The following is a 25,420-nucleotide window of genomic DNA, read 5'->3' as shown; positions in this document are numbered from 1 at the left end:
TGGGTACATTTTTGTACCCTTTAAGCACACTTCTATGAAGCACACATCATATCATGTTTTATTAAAAATTGTTTATTTTAAACAATCTTTTTAAAGAATAATTGAAAAATATTTATTTTTAAGGTAAAAAGTCAATCACCAAAGAACAGAACACTAAAATTTTATTCATGGGAATGAACACAGAAACTAGCCTCATTATGAAGCCTCTTTTTAAATGGATGTCAACTTATCTATAGTCTCTTAAGGCTGGAATATACTACACGATTTTTGCCCTGATTTTCCACCAATTTACAGTCTGGAGAAGTTGATGCTAGATGCCAAAGATCAGAGCCAGTCAGATTTGAGTTGACAGAATCCATAGAAAATCGATTAACTTAACTTAAAGTGATAATCATCAGTTGTAAAATCTGTTTATGAAGTATTTACATAGACACTCAATGTGGAAAAGCTTAAAGAGAGCACACTGAGCTTAATTGGAGCAACAACAATTTTTTCAATAAATTTAAATGTAATATTTATTAAAATGACAGGATTTTGCTAAATAGTCTAGGACATGTATTAAGTTCATACATATTTTAATATTAAGTATTTATACAATATCTATGAAATTGTACTTTGTCTTATTGATGTCACACTGAAGCTATGTGATTTTCATAGTAGTGCACGCTTTAAGCTCACCTTAAAATAATATGAAATCTTAAAAAATTTCAACAGTGCAAAACCACAGACCAGCAATAAACTGTCAATTTATAATATTATGGATGTAAAAGTACAAGCCAGTAATGCCTGTGAAGTAATATGTTAGCTTAGCACACAATCTTATAAAGCTAGTCAGCTAACTGTGTTCTGTAGCATCTGCGCTTTGTTGCTAAAACTATCTTTTGGATCTAACTGTAATTATTTCCCACATCAAAGTTCCAGGTTATAATATGCAAAGGTCTGAACATTAATTTCTTAATTTTACAGTAAGTAGTGTAACTTACCCAAAATAAAGGCTTGAACATCTAAAAAATGCACATTTAATTGGCTTCTCTTTTGGTGAAAGGTTTTAGACTGCTTTCAAAATGGCCGCCAGACAGTGTGAACACATGGAGAGTCATATCTCACTGTGCAATGACCTGATTGACCTGAAATTACAGGAGGTATATATTAACAAACACATAAATTGGTTAAGACATCAAGTAGGATAAATATTTTTTTCTTTTTATAATCTGAGCTAAAATATGGAAGTGTGCTTAATGGGTACGTGAGCTTAATAGGTACGTTTACCCTGCATAATCTGAAAGCTGAATAAATAAGCTTTCCGTTGATGTATATATTGTCAGGATCAGGCAATATTTGGCCGAGATACAACTATTTGAAAATCTGAAATCTGAGGGTGCAAAAAAATCAAAATATTGAGAAAATCGCCTTTAAAATTGTTCAAATTAAGTTCTTAGCAATGCATATTACTAGGGATTTAACCCTTCACTCAACTGACGATTCGATTCACGATTTTGATTTCACGATTCAATTCAATTCACAATTATTATTTTTTATAAAGTGAGATTTAAAGACAAATTATAAATGAAATGTGTCATTTTATTATTGCTTGGACAAAATGGAGTTTGTACTTGACTAACCGGGGCCCAGGTCAGGAAGCAGACAGACTAGCTAAACAGACCATCTGCTAGCTGCCTCACGTCATAGAAGTCAGTTAATTGTCACCACATAGAGACTCCTTCACCTAGATATCACACTATAGAGACTGTGTCTGTTCCCCGAACTAGAAAAATCCAGAAAACATCCAAAACCAAAGTAAGAGTAACAATTTAATTGATCAACAAATAAAAAAACAGATATAATACAGATAAACAAATGATAAAGCTTGGCTTATTGAATATTAGATCCCTTTCTACAAAAGCCCTTTTTTGGTACCACAGTACCAAATTTTCCCCATTAGACGCCAGAAAAACTCAGCTGGTGCGCACAGTGGTTGGATTTGTGATTTGCAGTAGAGTTTCTCTCTCTCAATTTTTACAAGAGAACACACAATTTTTATGACACACATACAAACCACACTCTGACATCTATACCAACACACCCACACAATTATAGCTGCATTATTTTCCAATTGGCTGTATAATATGCAGAAGCAAAAAACAGGAATAAAGATTCAAGATTTGTCACACACACAATTATACTGAGTATAACCAGCAGTGAAATGTAGGTCAGGTCCGCTCCAAGGACAGTGCAATTATAAAGTATACAAATATTAAGAAAAAGAAAAGTAGAAAAAAAATAAAAGAATAAAATAAAAAGATAAAAAATATAAATATAAATGTGCAGGTCAGTATGTTGTTGACTTAAATAGTAATAAGAGGAATGTGCAAAAAGTTGTACAGAGCTGAGCTGTTCTTTTAGAAGTGGTGAACGCCTCACTTCTTTCTGGGACTTTTCCAAACTCCCTCAAAACTGCAGTTGTTAAGCCCTTTCTGAAAAAGCGCAATCTTGATAACACCATGTTGAGCAACTATAGACCCATATCAAATCTTCCTTTCATAGGTAAGATTATTGAAAAGGTAGTTTCTAATCAGCTGAACAACTACTTAAAGTCAAATGGATACCTGGACAATTTTCAGTCTGGTTTCCGAGCACATCACAGCACAGAGACAGCACTCATTAAGATAATAAATGATATTCACGTCAATTCTGATTCTGGCAAAATAGTGCTGGTACTACTAGATCTTAGTGCTGCGTTTGACACTGTCGATCATAACATACTTCTAGAGAGACTGGAAAACTGGGTTGGGCTTTCTGGGATGGCACTCAAATGGTTCAGGTCATACTTAGAAGGGAGAGGATATTATGTGAGTATAGGAGAGCATAAGTCTAAGTGGACGGCCATGACATGTGGAGTCCCACAAGGCTCAATTCTTGCACTGCTCTTGTTTAACCTGTATATGCCCCCACTAAGTCAGATAATGAGGAAGAACCAAATTGCCTATCACAGCTATGCTGATGATACCCAGATTTACCTAGCCTTATCTCCAAATGACTACAGCCCCATTGACTCCCTCTGCCAATGCATTGATGAAATTAACAGTTGGATGTGTCAGAACTTTCAGTTAAACAAGGAGAAAACTGAAATCATTGCATTTGGAAACAAAGATGAAGTTCTCAAGGTGAATGCATACCTTGACTCTAGGGGTCAAACAACTAAAAATCAAGTCAGAAATCTTGGGGTGATTCTGGAGACAGACCTTAGTTTCAGTAGTCATGTCAAAGCAGTAACTAAATCAGCATACTATCATCTCAAAAATATTGCAAGAATTAGATGTTTTGTTTCCAATCAAGACTTGGAGAAACTTGTTCATGCCTTTATCACCAGTAGGGTGGATTACTGTAATGGTCTCCTCACCGGCCTTCCCAAGAAGACCATTAGACAACTGCAGCTCATCCAGAATGCTGCTGCCAGGATTCTGACTAGAACCAGAAATCTGAGCATATCACACCAGTCCTCAGGTCCTTACACTGGCTTCCAGTTACATTTAGGATTGACTTTAAAGTACTTTTACTCGTTTATAAGTCACTCAATGGCCTAGGACCTAAATATATTGCTGATATGCTCACTGAATATAAACCGAACAGACCACTCAGATCATTAGGATCGAGTCAGTTAGAAATACCAAGGGTTCACACAAAACAAGGGGAGTCTGCTTTTAGCTATTTTGCGGCCCGCAGTTGGAACCAGCTTCCAGAAGAGATCAGATGTGCTAAAACATTAGCCACATTTAAATCACGACTCAAAACTCATCTGTTTAACTGTGCATTTGTTGAATGAGCACTGTGCTATATGTCCGAACTGACTGCAATACATTTTAGGTATAATAATTTTCTTTAAATTTATTTTAAATCATTTTCTATATCATTTTAAAATTCCTTGTTTTTATTATTTTTATTTCCATGTTTTTATTGATTTTAATGTCTATTTCACTTTCTTTTATGTAAAAGCACTTTGAATTACCACTGTGTATGAAATGTGCTATATAAATAAACTTGCCTTGCCTTGCCTTGCCTTGCCTTACAGGGTATTTAAATAGCAGCAATATGAGGTACAAAAAATTATGAATAGCTTATTGATATAGTGATATTTACATGGAGTCATGTGATGTTATGACACAGAGTTAGAGTTTAGGAGCCTGATGGCCTGGGGGAAGAAGCTCCTCCTAAGTCTCTCAGTTTTTGCCATCAGGCTACGGAAGCGCTTACCAGATGTTAGCAAAGTGAATAGACGGTTACCAGGGTGATTTGAGTCCTTGATGATTTTGACAGCTCTACTTTTGCAGCGTTTGAGGTAGATGTCCTGCAGAGAGGGGAGAGCAGACCCTGAGATGCGTTCAGCTAAGCGCACAACTCTCTGTAGTGCTTTGCAGTCCTGATTGGAGCTGTTTCCATACCACACTGAGATGCAGAGTCAATACTCTTTCTATGGTCCCTGAATAGAAAGTTTTCAGGATTGCTGGTGAGACCCTGAATTTCCTCAGCTGTCACAGATGGTACAGTCTTTGCCTGGCTTTCTTAACCTGTGTTTGGATGTGTGTAGTCCAAGTCAGGTTCTCGGAGATGTTTACACCGAGGTACTTGAAGTTACTCACCCTCTCCACAGGGGTCCCACTGATCATAAGAGGAGTGTAGGGCTGCTGCTGTCTCTTCCTAAAGTCCATGATCAGCTCTTTAGTTTTGCCCACATTCAGAGAGAGACAGTTGTCCTGGCACCATGATGTGAGTCTCTCTAAAGCAACAACCTGTATGTTAGACCCTGTTTCATCTAAGCTCCTAAAAGAGTTGCTTCCAGAAGTAATAGATCCTCTTCTGAATATTATTAACCCACCATTGTCATTAGGCTATGTCCCAAAAACCTTCAAACTGGCTGTTATTAAGCCTCTCATTAAAAAAAACAACTTGACCCCAAAGAATTAATGAATTAGTTAAAAAACAGAGGTGTTAATTATTAGACCAAAAACATTTGCATGTAATAACCTAGATCACTGTCTAATACTTGATGGCTGCTCTGTAAATTCTTCGTCATTAGCTAGGAACCTAGGTGTACTTTTTGATAGCAAGCTTTCTGCTTTTTCTGCACTGGCTTCCTAATAAACATCGTATACATTTTAAGATCTTGCTAATTACCTGAAGGCCCTGAATGGTTTGGCACCTCAGTATTTGAGTGAGCTCTTATCGCATTATAGTCCTTCACGTCCGCTGCAATCTCAAAACTCGGGCAATTTGATAATACCTAGAATATCAAAATCAACTGCGGGCGGGAGATCGTTTTCCTATTTAGCGCCCAAACTCTGGAACAATCTACCCAACACTGTTCGGGAAAAAGACAGACTGTCAGTTTAAATCTAGATTAAAAACCCATCGCTTTAACCTATCTTACACATAATACACTAATGCATTTCTATAATTCAAATCCGTAAAAGGATTGTTAGGCTGCATTAATTACGTCAACCGGTCTTCACAAAACACCCGATGTACTTGTTACATCGTTAGAAGAATGGCATCTACGCTAATATTAGTCTCTTTCTTTCTTATTCCGAGGTCACCGTAGCCACCCACATCCAGACTGTATCCAGATCAGATGGTGGATCAGCACCTAGAGATGACCTCTACAGCCCTGAACGTCAACGGAGACCAGGACAACTAGATGAGCCCCAGAGACTGATCCCCAGTGAAGACCCTAGACGGCCATTGGGACAAGACCACAGGAACCAGATGAGTCCTTTGAACAATCTGACTCTGCTTTAGCCTAGATTTAAACTGCTGATTTTGTCTGGCCTGAAAAGAATGACACTTTCGACAAACTATTTCCCCGTCTAAATACTGTAAAGCTGATATAAAGCCACCCAGCTTTATATCAAGCTGATGTAAAGCTGCTTTGACACAATTTGCATTGTTAAAAGCGCTATACAAATAATAGTGACTTGACTTGACAAAATGCTTCACATTTCTTTGTGAAATTGAAATATAGCACTTGCATATTATTGCTCTTTTGTTGGTTTTGATTGCTTATTCTGTCCTCATTTGTAAGTTGCTTTGGATAAAAGCATCTGCTAAATAACAAAATGTAAATATAATGTAAATGTAAATAACAAAACTAAATTGAAATTATAAAACAAGCTCCAAATCAAATAAATAACACAAATCTCTTCATATAAACAAAATAAGGCTTTTGCCTGTGCTCTTTCCATTTAAAATTAGAGGCAACCACTGCATTTTAATCATGATCCAGGGCTCTAGACTGCGTAAATTTTGGATATATCATATCAGGATATTTTGTGAGGAACTGCTGTGGGGCATGGACTCTTTTTGGTTTCTTTTTAGGTCTGCTGCTCTCTCTCATCTGATGTCATGTTTGTTTGTTTTTTAGCTGCAAGGCATGAACACACACACTTTTCTGTCACCGAGCACATAACTTTACACTTCTTTGCCAACTTAAATGCCTGGTGAATAGGCAAACTAGCTTGAAAATTATGTAGTGTTAGGATAACGTTATTCATGTTAGATATTTACCAAAGGTCTGCACTCAGTCACATACAACAGCTGCACGATTCTGGACAAATTGAGAATCAAGATTTGTTTTAGTCTCATACAGAGATCACGATTCTCCCATGAAACAAAATAATGTGTGACAAAATACCATTGCTGCAGTCTATTTAAGTGTTTAATTTGAACAAATTTTTAAACATTTAAATTAATATGTATTTATAATATAGTTAGTTCATATTAAAATGATGAAAAAGTGATTTGAATGAATGATTTATTGTCTCACTCAAATACTTCACTTCTTTACTGGATGAATCTGTGTTTTTAAACGAATCTCTTGATTCAATCACAAATACATTTTTTTTTAAGTCACTTTCCTGCACCTAGTGGCGAAACAATGCAATCGACACAAACGTTATTTGAAGCACCAGTTAACTTTCAAAAGGTCTATTTTGATCGCTACCATACACATCAGTGTTTATATCTGAACTATTAACTTATGAATGACTGTAATACAGAAATAATACTGTGTAGTTGAAAAGGCTGTTTGTGAAGCTGTTACACGAGGAACCGAAGGATAAACAGATTTCCAGCCACTGTATTAGCTTTACTGCTATATATATGTTTATGGAGATGAAAACTATCAGCGTGGACCATAGGCACCGATCACGTTATTATTGCAGAGTGCATATTCATGCTCCGCTCGGATCGCAGGTGGATTTCCCTCACTATATGAGTGAGAGAGAGCGCTGCCGGTGCGTCCAGTTTTATGTGAACAAAACTGGATGCTCTGCCTCTCGCTCAGATATTACAAGTGCGTGTTATGCAGTGTGAACAGTGGGCACCGACCGGCAGAAACATAAATCTGCACCTAAGGCATGGTGATTATATCGTATCGTGAGGTACCCTGCGATTCCCACCCCTAATGTGCTTGTGCGACCGACTGAGAAAGTTAGTCGCAAAAGAGCGACCAGTGGGAAGAATGAGTCTAGAGCCCTGTGATCCAAACAAAGATGTTGCATACATGCAACATGAGCAGTTTTTAATCTAAATTAGATTGTATAATTTCGAAATTTGAAGCAAAAACAGAATGGTCTGAGAGTTTTGTGTCTATACTGTATACTGTATACATGAAAAATATCTGCATTAAATGAAACAAGCAGAATGAAACGCAGATTCACTCTCTGCCAGCAGGTGGTGCTTAAAGCGTTTCCTTGATTTCAGCTGTAAGCAAAGCAGGGCTGCACTTATGTATGGACTTTAATATGCATTACACAGTGGCAAGATGAAAAGAAAAAAATACCATCTAAACTTTTCTAAAGACAGTAAGTTCCCCTCAGACATACATTCATATAAACTCCTACCCCAAATTGAATCACGGTTTGTTTAGCATCTCAACCGATTTGGTCACATATTTGAATAAATTTTCAACCAGTTCACGGTTAATCGTTACATCCCTACATATTACTAATCAAAAAATAAGTTTTGATTTATTTACGGTAAGAAATTTACAAAACATCTTCATGGAACATGATCTTTACTTAATATCCTAATGATTTTTGGCATAAAAGAAAAACTGATAATCGGGATGATGGTGTTAAAAGTGGAGCTGAAGTCCACAAACAGGATCCTCACATAAGTCCCTGGTCTGTCCAGATGCTGCAGGATGAAATACAGTCCCATATTGACAGCATCATCCACAGACCTGTTTGCTCTGTAGCAAACTGCAGGGGGTCCAGTAAGGGTCCAGTGATGTCCTTCAGATAAGCCAAAACCAGTCTTTCAAATTATTTCATGGCCACAGATGTTAGAGCCACAGGTCTGTAGTCATTAAGTCCAGTAATTTTGGGTTTCTTTGGGACGGGGATGATGGTGGAGCGTTTGAAGCATGAGGGGACTTCGCACAGCTCCAGTGAACTGTTGAAGATCTGTGTGAAGATGGGGGCCAGCTGATCAGCACAGGTTTTAGGCAGGCTGGTGACACACCGTCTGGGCCTGGTGCTTTACTTTTGTTCTTTCTGAAGACCTGGCACACGTCATCTTCACTTATTTGAATTGTAGGTGTGGGGGAGAGGGGGGTTGCTGGAGGTGTGAATGGTTGTGTGGAGAGGTGTTCAGGGCGGGTGTGGGTTGTTTTTTCAAACCTACAGTAAAAGTCATTCAAATCGTCTGCCAGTTGTTGATTCTTCAGAGCGCTGGGGGATGGTGACTTGTAACTGGTGATATCCTTCATACCTTTCCACACTGAAGCAGGATCACTGGAAGAGAATTTGTTCCTTAGCTTGTCAGAATAATTCCTCTTTGCCACTCTGATCTCCTTTTCCAGTGTGAATTTGGCCTGTTTATACAAGACTTTCTTCCCCCTTTCTGTAAGCATCTTCTTTGGCCTGATGGAGCTGTCTGAGTTTTGCAGTGAACCATGGTTTGTCATTGTTGTAGGTTAAATAAGTCCTGATAGGAATGCACATATCCTCACAGAAATAGATGTTACAGTCTCTGTGAGCTCGTCCAGATCGGTGGCAGCATTTTCAAAAACAGTCCAATCAGTGAGAGAGAAACAGGCTTGTAAATCCCGCTGTTTCATTAGTCCAACTTTTAACAGTTCTTAATACAGGTTTTGCAGATTTAAGTTTCTGCCTGTAGGACAGAATAAGATGAACTAAACGGTGATCAGAGAGTCCTAAAGCTGCTCGTGGAGCAGAGTGATATGCATCCTTTATCGCTGTGTAACAGTGATCCAGTATATTACTCTCTCTGGTGGGACATGTGATGTGCTGTCTGTATTTTGGCAGTTCGTGGGAGAGATTTGCTTTATTAAAGTCCCCAAGAATGATTAAAACAGAGTCCGGGTGTTGTTGCTCACTCTCAGTGATCATATCAGCGAGTTTCTGTAAAGCTGTGCTCACGTGTGCTTGCAGTGGAATGTAGACACTCACGAGAATGAACGAGCAAAACTCCCGCGGCAAATAGAACGGCTTGCAGGTAATGAAGAGCGCTTCTAGATCTGAACAGCACATCTTCTTTAACACAGTTACATCTGTACACCACCTCTCATTGATGTACAGTCAGGTCCATAAATATTGGGACATCGACACAATTCTAATTTTTTTGGCTCTATACACCACCACAATGAATTTCAAATGAAACGAACAAGATGTGCTTTAACTGCAGACTGTCAGCTTTAATTTGAGGGTATTTACATCCAAATCAGGTGAACGGTGTAGGAATTACAACAGTTTGCATATGTGCCTCCCACTTGTTAAGGGACCAAAAGTAATGGGACAGAATAATAAACATAAATCAAACTTTCACTTTTTAATACTTGGTTGCAAATCCTTTGCAGTCAATTACAGCTTGAAGTCTGGAATGCATAGACATCACCAGACGCTGGGTTTCATCCCTGGTGATGCTCTGCCAGGCCTCTACTGCAACCGTCTTCAGTTCCTGCTTGTTCTTGGGGCATTTTCCCTTCAGTTTTGTCTTCAGCAAGTGAAATGCATGCTCAATCGGATTCAGGTCAGGTGATTGACTTGGCCATTGCATAACAGTCCACTTCTTTCCCTTCAAAAACTCTTTGGTTGCTTTTGCAGGATGCTTTGGGTCATTGTCCATCTGCACTGTGAAGCGCCATCCAGTGAGTTCTGAAGCATTTGGCTGAATATGAGCAGATAATATTGCCCGAAACACTTCAGAATTCATCCTGCTGCTTTTGTCAGCAGTCACATCATCAATAAATACATGTGAACCACTGGCACTGTTCCACTGGCAGCCATACATGCCCACGCCATGACACTACCACCACGCTTCACTGATGAGGGGGCATGCTTAGGATCATGAGCAGTTCCTTTCCTTCTTCATACTCTTCTCTTCCCATCACTCTGGTACACGTTGATCTTGGTCTCATCTGTCCATTGGATGTTGTTCCAGAACTGTGAAGGCTTTTTTAGATGTCGTTTGGCAAACTCTAATCTGGCCTTCCTGTTTTTGAGGCTCACCAATGGTTTACATCTTGTGGTGAACCCTCTGTATTCACTCTGGTGAAGTCTTCTCTTGATTGTTGACTTTGACACACATACACCTACCTCCTGGAGAGTGTTCTTGATCTGGCCAACTGTTGTGAACGGTGTTTTCTTCACCAGGGAAAGAATTCTTCGGTCATCCACCACAGTTGTTTTCCGTGGTCTTCCGGGTCTTTTGGTGTTGCTGAGCTCACCGGTGCGTTCCTTCTTTTTAAGAATGTTCCAAACAGTTGTTTTGGCCACGCCTAATGTTTTTGCTATCTCTCTGATGGGTTTGTTTTGTTTTTTCAGCCTAATGATGGCTTGCTTCACTGATAGTGACGGCTCTTTGGATCTCATCTTGACAGTTGACAGCAACAGATTCCAAATGCAAATAGCACACTTGAAATGAACTCTAGACCTTTTATCGGCTCATTTTAATTGGGATAATGAGGGAATAACACACACCTGGCCATGGAACAGCTGAGAAGCCAATTGTCCCATTTCTTTTGGTCCCTTAACAAGTGGGAGGCACATATGCAAACTGTTGTAATTCCTACACCGTTCACCTGATTTGGATGTAAATACCCTCAAATTAAAGCTGACAGTCTGCAGTTAAAGCACATCTTGTTCGTTTCATTTGAAATCCATTGTGGTGGTGTATAGAGCCAAAAATGTTAGAATTGTGTCAATGTCCCAATATTTATGGACCTGACTGTAAAAGCACGTCCCGCCGCCGTGCGATTTCCCTGTTGATTCCGCGTCCCGATCTGCTCTGATCAGCTGGAAATTAGGCAGATGTAGTATGCTGTCCGGTATGTCGCCATTTAGCCAGGTTTCCGTGAAACACAGAACAGCAGAGTTAGAAAAATCCTTGTTTGTCCGGGAGAGCAGAAAGAGTTTGTTTTGTTGGGTAGAGAGCGGAGATTCGCCAGATGGATGCTAGGCAAAGGCATTCGAAATCCGCGCCGGCTCGCTTTCCCCGTCTCTGCGTTCTCCTGAAGCGTTTGACCAGAGCTATGGCTCCGCCAACTACAATGTTCAGTGTCCAGAAAAACCTCCAGGTAGTGTGTTCTGCCGAATGTTCAGCAGGTCATCCCTGGTAAAACTGATCGTATTTGAATAACAAAAAAACAGGAAAAACAAACAAAAACAGTACAAACACTGAAGAGCAATGCACAGTAGCTGCCATCTGCGGCGCCATCTCAAACTATGGCTATCTATGGAACTATGGCTCGAACTATTGGTGCACATCTCCTCTTCTGGATGAACCCTTGATCTTATTTTGAGGGAAATCCAGGCTTTACTCAGCGCGTCTTCTTCCAGAAACAAACAGTAGCCGCGATGAACGACTTCATCACTCTGTGTTTATGTTGGGCGTTTCCACATGGACGTGGCTCACGTGGTTATTTACATATGAACGGCACGAGCCGCGAGGGGGCAGGATTGAATTAGCGATAATGAGTTAGACGGGTAAGACTGAACATCGTGTTGGTTTCATACGGATTACTTTATCACAGAATGTTTGTTTTCGATAAGCAGATTTAAAAGCAGATACTTCAAGCTTTCTATAGAGATGACTCCCATGTTTCTGTGCTGAGAATTCGCTGAGTTAGTGCATTTTAGTGATGTGTTTCAAAAAGCAGTTCGCGGAGATGAAAGACAAAGAAACCTGTTTGTTTTATTTTTATTTTCCAAAACCACAAAGTTTTGTTGTAATCGTGAGTGTACACAAAAAAAGCAGACACTTAACAGTTTCAATTGATGTAGAACACTTATTTGTGTGACTAAAATCAACAGAGTATTTTTAGTGTCTTTTGCACTGTTAAGAAAAAAAATTAGCTCGTCTGGGGTCAAGACAGCCCAAGCTAGGTTAAAGAGATGGGTTTTTAATCTAGATTTAAACTGACAGAATATGTCTGCTTCCCGAACAGTTATAGTTTGGGCACTAAATAGGAAAACGATCTCCGGCCCGCAGTTGATTTTGATATTCTAGGTATTATCAAATGGCCAGAGTTTTGAGATTGCAGCGGACGTGAAGGACTATAATGCGATAAGAGCTCACTCAAATACTGAGGTGCCAAACCATTCAGGGCTGGGCTTAAAATGTATACAATGTTTAATAGGGAGCCAGTGCAGTGTTGACAGAACTGGGCTAATGTGGTCATACTTCCTGGTTCTAGTAAGAACTCTAGTTGCTGCATTTTGAACTTGCTGGAGTTTGTTTATTAAACATGCAGAGCAATCACCCAATAAAGCATTACAATAATCTAGCCTCGAGGTCATGAACGCATTAATTAATGTTTCTGCATTTGACATTGAGAACATAGGTCGTAATTTAGATATATGTTTAAGATGGAAAAATGCAGTTTTACAAATGCTAGAAACATGTTTTACGAAGGAAAGATTGCTATCAAAAACTATGCCTAAGTTCCTAACTGATGACGAAGAATTTACAGCGCAGCCATCAAGTATTAAACAGTGATCTAGGTTATTACATACGTTTTTGGTCCAATAATTAACAACTCCGTTTTTTCTGAATTTAGCAGTAAGAAATCACTAGTCATCCAATTTTTGATATCAACTATACATTCCGTTAGTTTTGTAAATTGGTAAGTTTCATCAGGTCGCAAAGAAATATAGAGCTGGGTATCAGCATAACAGTGAAAGCTAACACCATGTTTCCTAATGATATCTCCCAAGGGTAACATATAAAGCGTGAACAGGGGCCAAGTACTGAGCCTTGAGGTACTCCATACTGCACTTGTGATTGGTATGATACCTCTTCATTTACTGCCACAAATTGATGGCGGTCAGACAAGTACGATTTGAACCATTGCCAGTGCACTTCCTCTAATGCCAACATAATTTTCTAGTCTATTTAAAAGAATGTTGTGGTCGATAGTGTCAAATGCAATGCTAAGATCCAGTAGCACTAATAGAGAGATACAACCATGATCAGATGATAAAAGCTGGTCGTTTTTAACTCTAATGAGAGCAGTCTCAGTACTATGATATGGTCTAAAAGCTGACTGGATTTCCTCACATATATCATTTTTCTCTAAGAAACATAGTTGTGATGATACAACCTTTTCTAATATCTTTGACAGAAAAGGGAGATTCAAGATCGGTATGTAATTAATTAATTCTTTGGGGTCAAGTTGTGATTTTTTAATGCGAGGCTTAACCCTTTAGGCGCCAGGGTTTTTTGGGAAAAATGCTGGATTTTGACATCAAGATTTCAAAAGCTTGTGGCTTGAAAGGGCTTAAAGATAGAGATCTACTGTAAATTAGAAAAATGTTGGGCATGACCGAAAGTTTATGTGGGGTGTAAATATACTCATCTAATTTGCATATTATGACGTCATCAGGGCCGGCCCTCTTGAATTTCATAATATTTAGGAAATAGTAGATATTGAATTGATGTTTGATTTTTTTGTTTGTTTTAATTGTCTTTTTCTCCTCATTCCAAATAATCAGAAAAGAGGAAACCAACAATAAAACAGGAGAAAGCAATAAATTATTACTATATTACTATACTATATAGTAGTAAAACGCATGTGAACAGTAGCCTACTTTTTGATCAGTTCATCAGTAATATTCAGGAAATAATAGATATTGAATGGATGTTTGAACTTATTTGCATGTTGTTATTTTTTTGTCTTTTTATCCTCATTCCAAATGATCAGGAGAAGAGGAACTCAACAGTAAAACAGGAGAAAGTAGTAAATTATTACTATATTGGCTACTGTGCCATAGTAAAATACATGTTCCTATTGTTTGATCAGTTGACCAGCTATCTGCCCAATCAGGTATCTAGGTGACAGTTTATGGTTCTTGAGAGTATGGTACCTCTCATTGCATGGCACAGCACACAGATCTACCCCAAACTGACTGCACCTGTACTACTGTCTGCCGGAGGCCCTTGGAGCGCACGCGATCAGAACAAACGACGCAATCCTGCCAATTATCAGAGAGCAATAGCTCTCCTATGGACACTAAGACCACGTCCACCCCTGCCACCCCCATCCCCGTTGGGCAAAGTGTTGAAATGATCACTTGTTTGTGCTTTGTGAACGATCGCGCCTTGCGCAACGGCACCATTGCGCGGAATAGATGTACCGGGAGAAGCGCGATCATTAGACGGCCGATCGTCATTTCCAAAAGGCAAATATTCCCCTTCAGAGTCAGAATCGGCGAATGACATTTGCAACACATCCTCACAGTACAACTTTTTATAAGCCATTTGGTGATTTTCTCTCACAAATCTCACAATTTTCTCACACGCTATGAACTGAATTGCTTCCGCATCAATGACACGATAGCTCACTTGCTCTGCTATTTCCTCGAACAATTTTGGTCTAGAATCGAAGTACTACATGTCTGCCATCTAGTGGAAGGGAATACAAATGAGATATTACACCATATTAGGAACTATAGTCTGTTTCATGAAGTATGACGTCTTGTCGCAATTTTGCGACTTTGGCACTTAGAGGGTTAACAGCCAGTTTGAAGGTTTTTGGGACATATCCTAATGACAATGATGAGTTAATAATCTCCAGAAGAGGATCTATTACTTCTGGAAGGACCTCTTTTAGGAGCTTAGATGGAACAGGGTCCAAAATACAGGTTGTTGGTTTAGTTGATTTAACAAGTTTATACAATTCTTCATTTCCAATAGAAGAGAATGAGTGGAATTGTTCCTCAGGGGATCTATAGTGCACTATCTGATGCAATACTGTGGCTGACAGCTGCATGGTTACAATTTTATCTCTAATAGTTTCGATCTTGGAAGTAAAGTAGTTCATAAAGTCATTACTACTGTGTTGCTGGTTAATGTCTGCAACTACTGATATTATTTTTTGTTAATTTAGCCACTGTATTAAATAAATACTTGGAGTTGTGTTTGTTTTCTTCTAAAAGAAACGTAAAGTAAGCAGATCTAGCAGTTTTTAATGCTTTTCTGTAGGATAGGGTATTTTCCCGCCAAGCAATATGAAATACCTCTAATTTAGTTTTTCTTCAGCTCATTATACCACTGTGTTGGACTCTTTTCCTTAATCTTCCTTAAGCATAAAGGAGCAACCGTATCTAAAGGGGAAAGGGAAGTGGTGTGTGGCCACTGTGGCCAAGTATGGTGACCGATACTCGGAATTTGTGCTCGGAATTTAACCGAGGGTCACACCTCAGTCGTGGTATTGAAGGTGGAGAGAGTGTTGGTTATTCACTCCCCCACCTACAATCCCAGCCAGACCCGAGACTCGAACCCACGACCTTCGGGTTACAAGTCCAACTCTCTATCCATTAGGCCACGACTGCCCCAAGTGCTAGAAAAGTGAGAGTCAGTAGTTTCTGTTACATCATCAAGTTGTTCTGAGCTATTGGATATGTTGAGGAGTTGAGATAAATCAGGAAGATTATTTATAAAGTAGTCTTTTGTGGTAGAAGTGATGGTTCTACCATATTTGTAACAAGGAGTTGGCTTTACAGCTTTAGCTATATGGAATATACACGAAACTAGATAATGATCTGAGATATCATCGCTCTACTGCAATATTTCAACGCCACTGACATCAATTCCATATGACAGTATTAAATCTAGAGTATGATTTCGACAATGAATAGGTCCTGAAACGTGTTGTTTAACACCAATGGAGTTTAGAATGTCTATAAATGCTGATCCCAACGAATCTCTTTCATTATCAACATGGATATTAAAATCACCAGCAATTAGGACTTTATCTGCAATCAGCACTACAGCACTGGTGGTGGTAAAGGAGAGACCCCCCCCACATGATTGTAAAGCGCTTTGGGTGTACAGCAATACACAATAAAGCGCTATATAAATGCATCATTCATTCATTCATTCATTCATTCATTCACTACAGAGTTCATAAATGACTCTGGAAACAGCAAAACTCTCAAAAATGCTCACTGTTCAAATGATGCCAAAACAACATTGCTCAGAACGAAACTCACGGCTCCAGCAACTCTCTCTCGTGCTGTCAGCCAGTCTCTCTTTCTCTGTTCGATGACGCAATCAGCCGAACTTCTGCAACAATTCCGTTTCAAGTCTCACATGCTAGTGTTCACTGGACTCTCACAGAGCGAAGATGGCGCGTCTCTTTCGTAAAAACTGCACTCTCCTCTTCTTCTTCCCAGACGTCTTTGCATCTCCCGCGAAAACGGCGCAACCCATCAAAATAAAAGTCCCTTAAAAATACCTCCGTTACACATGCAAACATAAACGCAAACATACAAACAAACGCAAACACAAATATAAAAAAGCATGAAAACACAAGCATACATGCAAACACAAACATACACACAAACACAAACATATTGTGTATGCAAACGCAAACACAGACATACACGCAAACATAAACATACATGCAAACACAAACACACATGCAAACACAAATACAAACATACATGCAAACACAAACACACACATGCAAACACAAACATGCACACAAACACAAACATACATGCAAAAACAAACATATATGCAAACAAAACATAAATGCTAACACAAACAAACACACGCAAACATACACAAACACTCATGCAAACACAAACATACATGCAAAAACAAACACAAACATGCACGGAAACACAAATATGCAAACACAAACCTGCATACAAACACAAACATACATGCAAACACAAACATGCATGCAAACACAAACATGCATGCAGACGCAAACACAAACATACATGCAAACACAAACATGCATGCAGACACAAACATACATGCAAAATCTACATGATGATGGAAAGCAGTACAATGATGTAACTTTTGTTTTAACAAATAAGTTAAGTTTTGTAGATTTTTAGATCTTTCACACCTGGATGATCTAAAGCAGGGATTAGAAGTAGTCAAATGATCCTGTGATGAATGCAAGGCACTTACAGAGATTTTTCTTTAGTTAGTTATAAAGCACATTTAAAAAACAACCTAAAGGTTGACCAAAGTACTGTACAGAACATTAGAAACAATCCATAAAATAAAGGATTACAATCAACAAAGTAAAATACATACTGTAAAAATTCATATATTGTTAAATGCCATAGATAGAAAATAAGATTTAAGCTTAGATTTAAACATAGAAAGAGAAGATACCATTCGAAAGACTAAGATTTTAAACTCTATTGTAAATTTAACTGGTAGCCAGCTCAGAGATATCAGATATCAGGATTTATGAATTAGACCTGAATTAGACCTACATTAGACTGAAAATTAGCTGTCATAATGTTGTTTACAACAAAATAATGTCTTAGGCTACATTTACACTAGTGCATTTTCATTGTAAAATGTGTAACTTTTGACCCCGTTTTAGTTTGAAAACTCTGGGGTTGCATTTCAGTGTAAACGGCGCAAAACAGAGACTTTTGAAAAGATGGTGTGGCTGCCCACATTCGCTCTGCGTGACTGTGTAAATGATAACATCATGCTCATTGTTGTACCCATAGATATGTATAGGTAGATTCCCCATTCGACCGCTCCAAGCACACAGACGCATATGCCATCTAAATAATGTGGAATCAACCACGTGTGGTTGTACCTGCACATGTGACATGCGTTTTCGGTTGTGTTGTGTAGATGGAGATCGTTTCTAAACACACAGTGAAAACGCCACCGTAGACGAGCATAGTTTTCATTGTAAAACGCCGTTTTAAAACGAAAACGCGCTAGTGTAAACGGGGCCTTAAACAAGGTGCAACAAATGTCTCACAGAATCTTTACAACAGATTAGATTTTTTTCTCACTTTAAAAATAGTATTATTAACCATGCTGTTTAAATGAAGCACATTTAATTTCACACTGTAATGTTTTATTTTATTAAAATAAAAACAACTGGCTTCTTCTAGTTTTATTTTACTAAGATCAAATTTGATTGAAGAAATAATCAAATAATCCATAAATCCTATGTATCACCCCCACCTGATGTATCTGATGGTTGGTGATGACATAACTATCTTACTGATACAGATTTTTTAAAGATGTTAAGTATAATATGTGTAAAGTTCAATATTACTGTTAAAAATTGCTTAAATGTAATCTTTTTATCTTTCATGTAGGATTCATGTCCTTCGAATATGTATACAGTAACCAGTGTACATTAAGGTGTTATTGTATAAATACATAACCTCATAAATTCAGTGAATTTTGTTCAATGTGCATTTCTCTTGAATATGTATAGTAACCAGCGAGTGCATTAAGGTGCTATTGAATAACCTCATAAATTCAGCACGATGAATATTAATCAATAAAATAAAAAAAGACTTAATATACCATATCTGATTTTCTGAAAACACAACAAACTTTCTTTTGCCTTTTTTTTTTTTTTAAATGTGTTGAACAATCGGGTTGCAGGGTAAAAACAAAGTGTTAATGTTTCTGAATTTATGAGGTTACAATAATACCATAATGTACTCACTGGTTACTGTATACATATTCAAGGGAAATGCATAAACTCAGTTGTTTTAATCAATCTAATATTTTTAGTCTATCATTACAAATATCTTAAAAGAAAAGGAAAGTCTTTCATGCATTTTTGTCTATTTTCATTTGTCTCCGGACACCGGAAACAATTGAGTGTGGATATGAATCCTACATGAAAGATAAAAAGATTACATTTTAAGCAATTTTTAACAGTAATGTTGAAATTTACACACATTATACTTAACATCTTAAAAAAGATACATCAGTAAGATATTTATGTCATCACAAACCATCAGATACATCAGGTGGGGGTGATAAATTGGACTTATCGATTATTTCTTCTATCAATTATTTGATCAAATCTTAGTAAGGTTAAACTACAAAGAGCCAGTTGTTTTTTATTTTAATAAAATAAAACATTACAGTGTGAAATTAAATGTGTTGCAATTAAACAACATGATTAATAATACCATTTTTAAAGTGAGAAAGAAAGTCTAATCTGTTGTAAAGATTCTGCGAGACATTTGTTGCACCTTGTTTAAGACATTCTTTTGTAATAAATAACCTTATGACAGCTCATTTTCAGTCTAATTTAGGTCTAATTCATAAAGAAAACTCTCTTAAGCGCCTTGAATTCATCAGAGAAACATTTGACTACTTCTAATCTCTGCTTTAGAGCATCATGGTTTTAGGTGTGAAAGATCTAAAAATCAACAAAATTTAACTTATTTGTTAAAACCAAAGTTACATCGTTTAATCGTACTGCTTTCCATCATCGTAGATTTTGCATGGATGTTTGTGTTTGTGTCTGCATACATGTTTGTGTTTGCATACACGTTTGTTAGCATGTATGTTTGTGTTTGCGTGCATATTTGTTTGTTTTTGCATGTATGTTTGTTTGCGTTTGCATATGCATTTGTTTGCATTTATATTTGTGTTTGTATGTATGTTTGTGTTTGCATGTATGTTTGTGTTTGCCTGCATGTTTGTGTTTGTGTGCATGTTTGTGTTTGCCTGTATGTTTGTGTTTGCATGCATGTTTGTGTTTGCATGCATGTTTATGTTTACATGTATGTAAGGTTCTGGATAGTAATGACTTAAGTGTTATTACATCCTTCTAAAGGAATTACTGATTATTTGTATCAGTATTCTAAAGCTTAAAAAGCTTACAATGATTTCAGTCATTACTAGATAATTAATCATGTTATTCACTTTAGAATAGTGATCCAAATAATTAGTAATTCCTTGTGAAGAATTTGGTAATACTTGAGTCATTACTAGTGAGCTACCATGACCTACAATTTAGAATAAATTATACATTATGCATTAATCATATTAATTATGCACCTGTATATAGTAGTTCTTGGGGACGTATGAAAAAAATAATAGTTACTGATTAACTAATAGTGAACTACCACATTCGACTAAGCACTTACAATTACTTACTATTTTCTTGTTAGATACTAGAGTGCTTACAGGTACATCTAAAAAAATTAGAATATCGTGAAAAAGATAAATATTTTTTGTCACTCATTTCAGAAAGTGAAACCCATATATTATTCATTACACACAGTGAAATATTTTAAGCCTTTATTTCTTGTGATGATTATGGCTTACAGATTCTGTGTCTCAAAAAATTTGAATATTACATAAAATCTATAAAAAAAGGATATTTTAAATGTAAATGTCAGGCTTCTGAAAAGCTTAATTTCTATGCACTCAATACTTGGTTGGGCCTCCTTTTGCATGAATTACTGCATCAATGCGGCGTGGCATGGAGGCAATCAGCCTGTGGCACTGCTCAGGTGTAATGGAAGCCCAGGTTGCTTTGATAGCGGCCTTCAGGTAATCTGCATTGTTGGGTCTGGTGTCTCTCATCTTCCTCTTGACAATACCCCATAGATTCTCATAGTTTGCTGGCCAATCAAGCACAGTAATACCATGGTCATTGAACCAGCTTTTGGTACCTTTGGCAGTGTGGGCAGGTGCCAAATCCTGCTGGAAAATGAAATGCGCTAAAATGTCCTGGGTGCGTTGACTGTGGACTTCAGAAGACACAAATGGGACCAACACCAGCAGATGACATGGCAGCCCAAATCATCACTGACTGTGGAAACTTCACACTGGACTTCAAGCAACATGGATTCAGTGCCTCTCCACTCTTCGTCCAGACTCTGGGACCTTGATTTCCAAATGAAATGCAAAATTTACTTTCATCTGAAAAGAGGACTTTGGACCACTGAGCAACAGTCCAGTTCTTTTTATCCACAGCCCAGGTAAGATGCTTCTGACGTTGTCTCTGGTTCAGAAGTGGCTTGGTAGCCCTTTTCCTGAAGACGTCTGAGCGTGGTGACTCTTGATGCACTGACTCCAGCTTCAGTCCACTCCTTGTGAAGCTCTCCCAAGTGTTTGAATCAGCTTTGCTTGACAGTATTCTCAAGCTTGCGATCATCCCTGTTGCTTGTGCACCTTTTCTGACCCAAATTCTTCCTTCCAGTCAACTTTGCAGATAATATGCATTGATTCAGCACTCTGTAAACAGCCACACCTTTCAGTAATGACCCTCTGTGACTTACCCTCTTTGTGGAGGGCGTCAATGTTCGTCTTCTGGATTATTGCCAAGTCAGCAGTCTTCCCCATTATTGTGGTTTCAAAGAACAAGAGATACCTGGCATTTATACTGTAGGGATGGTCATTAATTGAAACTCAAATGTAAATATTCTAATATTATGAGATACTGATTTTTGACTTTCATAAGCTGTAAGCTCTAATCATCAAAATTAAAACAAAAAACACTTTTGAAATGTTTTACTTTACATGTAATGAATCTAAAATATGAAAGTTTAACTTTCTGAAATAAGTTACAAGAAAAAAATGTACTTTTTCACAATATTCAATTTCTTTTAGATGTACCTGTATATTGCGTTAATACTCATGTGTTCTTGTGTAGTTATTTATTAATGATGGAACAGTATTTCTAAAGTGTTACCACATTTTTGTTTAGGTCAGCGTAAGGTGCTAAGACCTTTTTATTTTATTTTATTTAACTTTGTATCAGTAACAAACTCTACCTTTTTAAAATTGTTATTTGTTAGACTACAAGATTTTAACAACTACCGTATTCAGTTGTTTAACGAATGTGTCTGATACATTTTCTTTTAGATATTTCAACTCTTTCCGTTTAACACTACATAAATGCTCGTCTTGACTTTTTTTTACCATTTCTGGAAAACACAGTCATTACATTAATTCTATTGCTCGAATGATGTGTGTGAAAAAACTTTTATAAAAACTTCCCTTGATCACCCCCATTTTAACCAACCAATACACCGTTTCATTTTAAAGTTAAAGCACAAAGTTTTGAAAAGTTTCAATGTGTCAAAACACATTCCCAAACAGTATGAGGGGTCATAAATTCCTTTTGATTGGTGGGGTGGATAAACAGATGTACAAATAGCTGTGCAGTTGAATGGGTCTATATTAACAGGTGTCCAGTTAGGGTATGGTGGGGTGGTATGGAATTTTTATGAGGGGGGTCAACTCTTTCTAACATGACTGTGAACAAGAATGTTTAACCATTATGTTTGCACATTGGTGATAAGGTGAACTAACGGAAAAAAAAAAAAATCCTTTTGAGAAAATGTTGGTTTTTGTTGTCCTACCCACTGGATGCTATTTACAGGGGAATGCTAAATAGCAAATCCAGAAAATTCAATGGAGATTATTTGTTTTCTATGGTGGGTAATTTTTTTTTTTCCTCAGACATACTGATGCATTTTTAATGTGATGCAAAACATTTCAAATATGTAAAGAGTTTCAGCAGAAACAGTTTGACGTTATACTCCCCAGTCTGAAGCATTATTGGGTAGCAAATATACCAAATGTATTAAATGACTTCAGCAGCCATGTCACCCTGCAGCCCAAGACTGGTTGCCCACTGAAGCTAAGCAGGGTTGAGCTTGGTTAGTACCTGGATGGAAGACCTCCTGGGAAAGCGAGGTTGCTGCTGGAAGAGGTGTTAGTGAGGCCAGCAGGGGTGCTCACCCTGTGGTCTGTATGGGTCCTAAAAACCCCAGTAGTGACGGGGACACTATACTGTAAAAAGCACCGTCCTTCAGATGAGACATTAAACCGAGGTCCTGACTCTGTGGTCATTTAAAATCACATGGCACTTCTCATAAAGAGTAGGGGTGTAACCCCGGTGTCCTGGCCAAATTCCCTCCACTGGCCCGTCAATCATGGCCTCCTAATAATCGCTATCCACTGAATTGGCTCTATCACTCTCTCCTCTCCACCCGTAGCTGGTGTGTGGTGAGCACACTGGTGTCGTTGTACTGTGGCTGCCGTCACATCATCCAAGTTGATGCTGCACACTGGTGCTGGTTGAGGAGAGACCCCCCCCCCCCCCCCCATATGATTGTAAAGTGTGTTGGGTGTACAGCAATATACGATAAAGTGCTATACAAATGCCATTCATTCAGACTTGAAAGGATCTTGACAATTATACCCAATGTCCAATTGTGGCAAATGTTTTTGTGTAAGTTTTATAAAAGTGGGGAAGTCGTGGCCTAATGGTTAGAGAGTCGGACTCGTAATCGAAAGGTTGCGAGTTCGAGCCCCCGGCCGGCAGGAATTGTAGGTGGGGGGAGTGAATGTCCAGCGCTCTCTCCACCCTCAATACCACGACTGAGGTGCCCTTGAGCAAGGCACCGAACCCCCAATTGCTCCCCGGGCGCTGCAGCATGGCTGCCCACTGCTCCGGGTGTGTGTTCACGGTGTGTGTGTGTGTGTGTGCATTTGTTCACTACTCACTGCTGTGTGTGTGCACTTGGATGGGTTAAACGCAGAGCACCAATTTCGAGTATGGGTCACCATACTTGACAATACGTCACGACTTTTTACTTTACGACTTTATAAGTTTCAATTATTCTGTATGCAGTTCTATATGCAACAATCATTTGTTTCATTTCAGCTCAATTAGATCTAGACTTCACAGAATGGTGCAAGATTAAGTTTTCTCAAGTTTATAAATCTATTTACAGGACATTTCTTACAATTGCTACACTTTCCACAAAATTGAGTTCAAACATATTTTCAGGTCTGTCATTTTATATAGTTACAGAGTCCCACTTTTATTATTAAGTTGACATGAAGAGCTAAACAAGTGAAATATAATTTAACTGATACTTTATTCTGTTAATACTCTGATACAGCAAACATGTTTTTAGAGTTTAAGTTTCATGAAATTAACATAGTCATAGTGTTTAATGTATGAAAGGTTATCACTCAGTAGCTTTCACATTCACACCAAACCTTAGAGGTGGTGTAAAATAAGATGCCAACTCTATAAGCTGCAATAAAAAAACCTTTAGTCAAAAGTATAAGAAACTTTTAATATTTATTTAATGTTAATGTTATTGTATATTCTATCACTTCCTGTAGGGCACATTCTCCAGGTCTGACATCCGGCTTTCAAAGTGTTTTTTGCCAGAGGAGAGGACTGTGTTAGCACTTTACTGCGGCAGCTGTCTGATCATTGCACTGATAACACTCAGCCATATCAAGACGTTCAGAAGATCACTGCATTTGCCAAATAGCCTTCTAGGAAAGCACAAGACTTTGTAACATGCACAAAAGGTATGTGAGATTTATGTGGCACTGCTAATGATAACAATGGTTTAACAGTAAGCCCTGAGTTCATGTGCACAGAAACAAGAAATTGTTGAAAATGGTTAATAAATTATTTTGATGCACAATAGTTTAGTCCAAACAGAAGTCACAATTTCAAAACTTTTACCATACAAATTGCCTTAAATGACCATCTCCCTAAGTCAGCTAATTTTTTTACCCTTGTCTTTCATACTTCACCTGCAACAGCACAGGTGAAGGTGCAGCACATTTTCGTTTGATCAAGGAAGGCAGATTGAAGGGGAAAGAAGAGTGACAGAGAGAGCGAGTACCAGAACCCTCACAGTACAGTACATACAGTACGAGTCATTACAATTTACACGTTGTTGTTGTTTATATTTGTTAATTATTTAATTATATTTGCAGCCCTGGAATTTTATCTTTTTTTAATTTTTTTTACTTTCAAATATATGCACAGCATTTGCAGCATTTCTGATTAATTCTTGTTACATACTTTAAAATATGTTACATAATTTAAAAGGTACACATATTCTTTAATGATGTACAGATTTATGTAAAAAATTATTTAAACTAAACTAAAAAAAAAAAAAAAAAATCATTATGTAATGGTGGTTTGAGTTCATTTTGGAAGTGAGATTAACTGTTTGGTCAAGATTTATTTTGGTATTGCAGACTATACGAAGAGTTTTGAAAAAGTGGTTTAGCCAATGGAGGGGGAAAACATTTTGAGAAATAAGAAATTTTAGCTGCAACCCATTTTTCAAGTTGTGATTATAAAACATACAATTCAAAGGCA

General features: G+C 37.8%; 1 protein-coding gene across 1 annotated transcript in view; it reads left to right on the top strand.

The window, feature by feature from the left end:
• The window catches only part of LOC306863582 (metallophosphoesterase 1), a 92,042-nt gene extending 66,841 nt beyond the window's left edge, over window positions 1–25,201 (top strand). The window contains exons 9-10 of the mRNA XM_079407005.1: window positions 24,418–24,612; window positions 24,853–25,201. Coding sequence (XP_079263131.1) covers window positions 24,418–24,600 — 183 coding nt within the window. The 3' untranslated portion in view covers window positions 24,601–24,612; window positions 24,853–25,201. The remainder of the gene's footprint in view (window positions 1–24,417; window positions 24,613–24,852) is intronic.
• Window positions 25,202–25,420: the final 219 nt, after the last annotated feature.

This window comes from Barbus barbus, assembly GCF_936440315.1.
Source record: "Barbus barbus genome assembly, chromosome: 44".
In the NCBI taxonomy this organism is placed as follows: Eukaryota; Metazoa; Chordata; class Actinopteri; order Cypriniformes; family Cyprinidae; genus Barbus; species Barbus barbus.
Note: the sequence above shows the minus strand (reverse complement) of the source record. Positions and strands in the feature narration are given on the sequence as shown.